General features: G+C 41.3%; 1 protein-coding gene across 1 annotated transcript; it reads right to left on the minus strand.

The window, feature by feature from the left end:
- Nucleotides 1–743: 743 nt before the first annotated feature.
- Nucleotides 744–6,583, minus strand: dera (deoxyribose-phosphate aldolase (putative)). The gene is made up of 9 exons (XM_008315998.3): nt 6,425–6,583; nt 5,523–5,620; nt 4,577–4,724; nt 4,327–4,422; nt 3,994–4,128; nt 3,677–3,805; nt 1,980–2,092; nt 1,617–1,766; nt 744–1,031 (listed from the first exon to the last, which is right to left on the minus strand). Exons 1-9 carry the CDS (start codon nt 6,453–6,455, stop codon nt 975–977), a joined length of 957 nt encoding a protein of 318 aa, XP_008314220.1. The 5' UTR covers nt 6,456–6,583; the 3' UTR covers nt 744–974.
- Between the last annotated feature and the right edge of the window lie 751 nt (nt 6,584–7,334).

Here is a 7,334-nt window from a genome sequence, read left to right on the forward strand (position 1 = left end):
CACCGCCCCTCGGCTGGATGAGCTTCCTGCCGTATGAAAGTAAGAGCAGAGCAGGCATCAATAATGGATTCAGAACACGCCGCGCCGGGGAACGCCGAGAAAACACCGAGAAAACTTGACAAGACGGCGCAGCCGGAGAAATGTGGACGTGACGCAACGCCGTGATTGGTTCATTTATTTCCATGTTCTTCCATATATGTTTCTGACAAAAGTATATTTATATATATATATGTTTAAATGTCATCATTTTTAAATTCCTTTTTTATTTTTCATTCTAGACGTTTGGGGTCAAAAGGTCAAAATGTCATGATTTTTAATTTTCAAAAACCTTGTATCATATATTAAATATCACGTTTGTCTTCAGAGGATGAAATAGGAACTGATTTTTATTTTGAAAAGATTTACGATAAAATTAAGATAAATATAAAATATTTTTGAAAAAAACAGATTTTAACGTCAGATACTTCATTTGGTCCATGTGTGTGTGTGTGTGTGAGAAACCGTGCACAGTCAAAGCAAGAACAGTGTTGTTAATTCAAAATAAATCACTAGCACCGAGTGTTGGCAAAAAAAACTGATTTTTAGCCGCGTTCATTAGTTTCTGATAATACATATATACACATATATATAGACACATGTGTATATAAATATATATTTGTATATGCATATAGATACAGTATATGTATGTATATGTATGTATATATAGATACATATATATAAATACATATATAAATATATATAAATATATGTATATATATTTATATATATTAACGCTCACATTTCATATCTTTTCTCTGACAATTGTCTTGAAAATTATTTTCACAGTCATAATTAATTAATCCCATTCTCTTAGTGAGTCCATCTGTAGGACACGACCCAGGCTTTGGAAAGGTCTAGAGTAGACCACAAAGAGGTGCGTCTGTGGTGAGTCTGTGAGAGGTTCTGATTGGTCAGTGAAGCAGGAAGTGAGCGGCTCAGGCCATGGGCAGCTGGTGATAGGCTGCGTACTGTCCAGTCACGTGGTGATAGATCTGCACAAACGCACACGAAGAAGAGAAGAGAGAGGAGAGAATCTTCATTTACACCAGGTCATGTGACCTCAGACAGCCAATCCTGGGAGGAGGTTGAAGTACGTTCGCATTTTCTTTAAAGTTTTCCCTGCAATTTGAATAATTTTCATCCATTTTATTTACTTTAAATTTTACTGTATTATTTTCAATTATCCATTTTTTTATTTTTTTATTTTATATTTTAAATTGAATTTATTTTACGTTTTATTTATAATTTATTTGAAATTTTAGGGCCTGAAAAATACCTGAAGATTTAAAAAAAAAAATGTCTTTCTCAGAGAAGATATTAAAATCAAACCTAAGGTGAGAGTGTTATAAATATTAAAGATAAAATAATTGTAATTCATCATAATTCTCTGACTTTTTTTTCTGAACATTTATCAACCTATCAGAGTGGGCCACTCTGGGGTTGTTTCTGGGCCACATGTGGGCCACATGTGGGCCTCAGGCCACTCTTTGAATTGTACTGTACTCAGCCCTTCAGTAACTAGTAAATACGTGTGTGTGTGTGTGTGTGTGTGTGTGTGTGTGTGTGTGTGTCCTCACCTGTCTCTCGATGTCGGCCAATAAACTGCTGGCTCCCAAACGGAAGAGATGAGGAGTCAGCCAATCGTGACCCAGCTCCTCCTTCATCAGACTGAGCCAAACCAGGGATTCCTGAGCCGTTCTGATCCCACCTGCCGGTTTGAAACCCACCTGGAAAAAAAAAAAAAAAAAAAAACACACCACAGTTAACGCTTCTTGTCATGCAACATTTTTCTCTCATTCGAAGTTGACGTTCGTTTTCGTCAACCTTTGATGAAACTCTTGAAGGACTTTTATTTTGAAAAACCACTTTAACCTTTATCTCATTACTGAGGGAATATTATCAACGCCCAGGGTTGGCGGACGTTACCCGCGTCTTCTTACCTTGTGGCCGGTGCTCAGGTAATAGTCTCGGATGGCCCTCACCATCACTATGGCGACGGGGTAGGTGGCGTTGACGCTCTCCTTCCCGGTGGAGGTCTTGATGAAGTCTGAACCTGACGTAAAACAGGTGACACGTGTGTGCGGTTCTCAGTCTGCGTCAAACTCTAAAATTAAAACCACACGACCAATCACAAGCACTATATGACAATGGTTCTCAAAGTGGGGGGACAGGGGCCCTCATAGGTCCAACAGACCAGAGCTAACTTTTTTTTATGGCTCCCAGAGTGGGACAACACTGCACTGATTTATAATTTGATTTATAACATATTCTACAGCAGGGGGCGCTGCAGGAAAGGTTTGGGAACAAACTGCAACATGACCTACATTTCACTGCTTTACCCAGCCTTGGCTGATGGGGGCGCCGCAGTGACAGATGGTGGGTGATTTTAAAATTTTAAAAAAGTCTCAGAGTGGCTGACGGACAGACCACTGTTCTGGTGGTCTGTTCTGGTGGTCTGTTCTGGTGGTCTGTTCTGGTGGTCTGTCCTGGGCTGACAGGAACATATGCTGCCGCTGACGGCCAACAGAGGGCAGCTGCACGCTTATCAGTGGAGGGGGAAAAAAATTTTTAAAAAAAAGAATCCATCTTTCACTTCCTTCACAGCCAATTATGTTTTATCTGCTTTGCTGATAAAAATAGAAGATGAAATGATGCTTTTTAATAAATTACCCACAAACTCCGGGGCTGCAGGAAAGAACAAAAGGAGGGAAAAATCCTTCTGCCGCCGCGGTGTGTAATGACTGTTCATTAGTCCACAGAACAAGACGAACATTTTCCATTTCATTAAAGACATGTATTTTCTCTCTCTCTCTCCCCCTCTCTCTCGTCCTCAAACTGGAATAATCCTCAGGATTCGTTATGGGAGTCTTAATTACCAGATAATGGATAACGGTTATTAAACGCGGGTGGCGGTAATGAAGCTCTATTCATTTGCAGGAGCGGGGGGGATAGTGGCGGGGGACGGCGGAGTAAAAAAGCCGGCATCGGAGATTAATAGGTGAAATTATCATTCAATTTTAGGAATCTCATCCGCAATTCTCAGGAACAAGAGGAGATTAAGGAGCGACGACGCCACAAAAGCGATGCATTTTAATAATGATCTCTATCAGAGCCCCCGACGATCGGGTCTGTAATCGGCTTAATATGTGACGGCCAGTTAAGCACAGTCAGAGTGTGTGTGTGTGTGTGTGTGTGTGTGTGTGAGATAGTGCTCCACCAGGTTTGTCTTTTCTAATAGGTTAAAAAAAAAGCTTCACAACAGCGCCACTATGTGGATGAAAACGTACATTGCACAGAGGCGTTTTTTTTTTTTTGTTTTTTTTTACTCCGAACTCCTTCGTGAAAACGATCAGTTTAATTAACTGGATGTTAACGAGCGGATTCACCGATCCGATATTTACAGTCCTGGTACCGATACTTCGTCATATCTGATACGGTTCCACTACCTAACAGTCAGTGACGTTTCCTCACCATCGTCAGGTTCGTTTGTCAACATTTTTTTTTTTTGTGAAACATTTTCAGGTTCGTTTGTCAACATTTTTTTTTGTGAAACATTGATTTTACTAATTTTGCAGAAAATAAATCGCTAACTGTAAAAAAAAAAAAATATATATGACAACGACACCCAGGTGCTGACCTGCCATCATGGCCACCAAACTGGACTTGTAGACGTTGGTGAAGGTTCCCAGCTCTCCGATGGCCAGGATGGTCTTCATGTGGGCGTGGCCACAGGCCTCGCGGAACTGAGTGATCTCGTCGTACATGGCTGTAGAACGAGAGAGAGAGAGAGAGAGAGGACGAGTGAGCGTGTGTAACCATGAGTTCAGTGGTCTCAAACTCCTGGTCTGAGGACCATTTGTGGCCCACAGATCCCTCACATCTGGGACGCCTGAGACTAGTCAGAATACTGCTGTCAGAGTTACTGCGGGTCACATGGTACAGTACAGGTGGTACCTTTCCATTGGCCCGTCAGGGCGAGCGTTCTGTTGATGACGATGTCGATCTCAGTGGCTCCGTCAGCTACTGCCAGACGAACTTCCTGCAGACGCGTTTCCAGTGGCGTCTGACCCGCCGGGAAACCAGTGGCCACTAGGGGGAAAAAAAAACAGATGTTATAATAATAATAATAAAAATAAGGTTCGCCACCAACGACATGATCGTCTGTCATAAAGTTGTGGTCCTGCAAGGAAGTTAACCCAGTAATACAAAGTACAAAAATCCTCATGAGTACTACACAGTTACCACATACACAGCAGCACTGTGGGGGGGGGGGTAAAAGTGAGTCACCTGAGGCAACAGGGAGGCTGGAGTTGGCAGCTTTCAGAGTTGCCACAGCATCGGCCACACGGGACGGGTACACACACACGGCCGCGGTGGTCACTCCTGTCACACACACACAAGAACATCATTAACTGGCCTCTGTCGCCCTCTGCAGGTTGAGTTCAGGTACTACCAGGACAGCTCTAAAGTTTCTGACTGTTCCACACTGATGTTTGACGTGACATGTGAAGCTGCCGGTTCTACTGCCCGGTCACACCTTTGTCGTGCATGTCCATCTTCTGCAGCAGGTCAACTCTGATTGGCTGGATGGCTTTCAGGCACAGCCGGTGCACGTTGGACGGCGTGTCATCCCCGGACAGAGTGGTCAGGTCGATACACGTGACGGCCTTCAGCAGCCAGGCGGCCTGACGAGGAACAGCCAGAGAAACAGTTCAGTTCTCACCGGAAACTGGACTTTTGAACAACTTCAAACGGCCGACATGTCACGTGATCTAAAATGAGACGAACGTGAAGGCACACGAAGACAGACTTTGAACTATGCAGTGACACCGTGAGGCGGTGAACGGTACCTGCCACTGTTTCTTCAGCAGCTTGTGTCCTTGGATCTGCTGGGCCCTCTTCAGGACAGCTTGGGTATTGACCTTGACTTTGGAAATCCATTCCAGATCTACACCACAGGAGCAGGGGGAAAATAAACAAATATATAAGTGAATAAATAAATAAATAAAACTCCAATCAGTTTTATAATAATGTTTTTTAACATTACCATTTTATTTATTATTACGGTTTATTTGGAAAAATGTGGCGGGAAAAATACCTAGTTTGTATATACATTTGAAAAAAAAAACGTTGACAATATATGGATATATAATGTTTAATTTGTGACGTCATGTGTAATCTGAGTGATGGGATTATCAAGGCCAAGTTCAGTTCCATGGCCTTTTTTTGTCTAAACAGAAACACGGAGTTTGGTCCGAGGTTTCGGATGAAAATGTCAGCTGAGCAGAGAACAGTCGTCCGTCATGGGTTACAACTTTTCGACGAGGAACAGCCAGAGAAACAGTTCAGTTCTCACCGGAAACTGGACTTTTGAACAACTTCAAACGGCCGACATGTCACGTGATCTAAAATGAGACGAACGTGAAGGCACACGAAGACAGACTTTGAACTATGCAGTGACACCGTGAGGCGGTGAACGGTACCTGCCACTGTTTCTTCAGCAGCTTGTGTCCTTGGATCTGCTGGGCCCTCTTCAGGACAGCTTGGGTATTGACCTTGACTTTGGAAATCCATTCCAGATCTACACCACAGGAGCAGGGGGAAATAAACAAATATATAAGTAAGTAAATAAATAAATAAAACACCAATCAGTTTTATAATAATGTTTTATAATATGATAAACATCGGTACCATTTGCTGTATGGATGTTTATACATTCATAATATGTTCTGATAACATCTATTGCACGTCTGTCCGTCCAGGGAGTGGATCCGTCACCTGTGGTTCTCCCTAAGGTTTCTACCTTTCTCTTTTCTCCCTGTTGAAAGGGTTTCTCTTTCGGTAGTTTTTCCTTACCCTGGCTGACGGTCTAAGGACAGAGGATGTTACCAACCCTGTGAAGCCCCATGTGACAAACTGTATTTTGTAAATGTGGGCTATATAAATAAAATTTGATTGATTTGATTGATGGGTTCCTTATTACACTGTGACTCTAATTAACTTCATTATGGTCACATTATTACTGTCAACATGCGGCTTATACCTGGGGTAATATTTCCACCACCATATGTTACAGTGTCGGTGCTGATGGTTTTACTTTCTGTTGAATAAATGTTAGTTATTCACAGGTCATTTACCTCCACACTGTTACTCATTAATACGGTTTGAGGAGTTTGAACTACTGCCTCGTTGTCATATCGTGTGGAGATGTTGAAAAAAATTATTAACAAAAAAATGAATGCTAACATTATTCGTTGTCTGGCTTTATATGTAAAACTTTGCAGCGAATACACCGCTAAAAGACGCCGAACAAGCAGCTCACGTGTGGGGGAGAAACTTAAGTTACACTCGAGGAGAAACGAGGGCAGGAATCAGTTAAACCTACCGAGTTCGGTGCCTGGGTTTCTGGCAGACATTTTGACCCGGAGCTGTGTTTAAAAAAAAAGTACACCGGTGATTAGAACGAACAGCAAAAAAGCTCAGTGTTTGTAGTGGAGAGGCTCCTGCCGTAAAGCTAGGCTGTCGAAGTCCACTTCCTGTTTTCAACACGGAAGTAGACCTGTGGTTACGGTAGTGGAATCCCTTCACAATAAAACGCTCAACTTGGATTAATATCTTTATTTGTAGCACATTTGATAAACACGAAGAAAAAAAAAACACAAATGCAAAAATATATAAATTAATTATTTTGCGTCTGGTACAACAGGGAACTGAGAACTGTTTCTTTAAATACATAAATACACACGTAAAATAAATTGAAATTGTTCTAAAGAATATGTTGGTCCTTTTTTTGTTTGTTGCATCACAGATAAACATATACAAATTTTGAAAATAAATAATAATTTTAATACATAAAAATATACAGTATATATAAATGTATTTTTTTATATAAATCATTTTCAATTAAATGTGACCTGCCTACATGGACAATTCAATTGATTTATTTTATTTAACTATTTTAATCAGACAGGTCTTACATCATGTGTATGTATGTGACTGGATTTGTAAAAAAAATTATTATTAAAAACGTTCATGTTTGATAAAAGTTAAAGAAGAAATAAGTTCCTTTTACAGACATATATGTATCATTTCAAGACATATAAATGAAGTTTCTCTGCCAGTACACCCTCAGCTCGATACTCCACCTACAGTACTGCAGTTACATACCAGTACTACAGTATATGCAGAGGCATTATTGGCTCTGCGGCTACAAGAGGCCAGACCCGAGACCAATGTTGCCCCGTTGCCATGGAGCTGCTGCATAACATTATGGAGACGTGTGTCATGAGGGGCTA

This window comes from Cynoglossus semilaevis, chromosome 8, assembly GCF_000523025.1.
Source record: "Cynoglossus semilaevis isolate Cse_v1.0 chromosome 8, Cse_v1.0, whole genome shotgun sequence".
Lineage (NCBI taxonomy): Eukaryota > Metazoa > Chordata > Actinopteri > Pleuronectiformes > Cynoglossidae > Cynoglossus > Cynoglossus semilaevis.

Coding starts and splice junctions, on each gene's coding strand:
- dera (XM_008315998.3), bottom strand. CDS start 6,455: ATGTCTGCCAGAAACCCAGGCACCGAACTCG. Junction 4,725..5,522: donor TGCTGAAGAAACAGTGGCAG/GTACCGTTCACC, acceptor GTTCCTCGTCAG/GCCGCCTGGCTGCTGAAGGC. Junction 2,093..3,676: donor TTTGGTGGCCATGATGGCAG/GTCAGCACCTGG, acceptor GTTTTACGTCAG/GTTCAGACTTCATCAAGACC.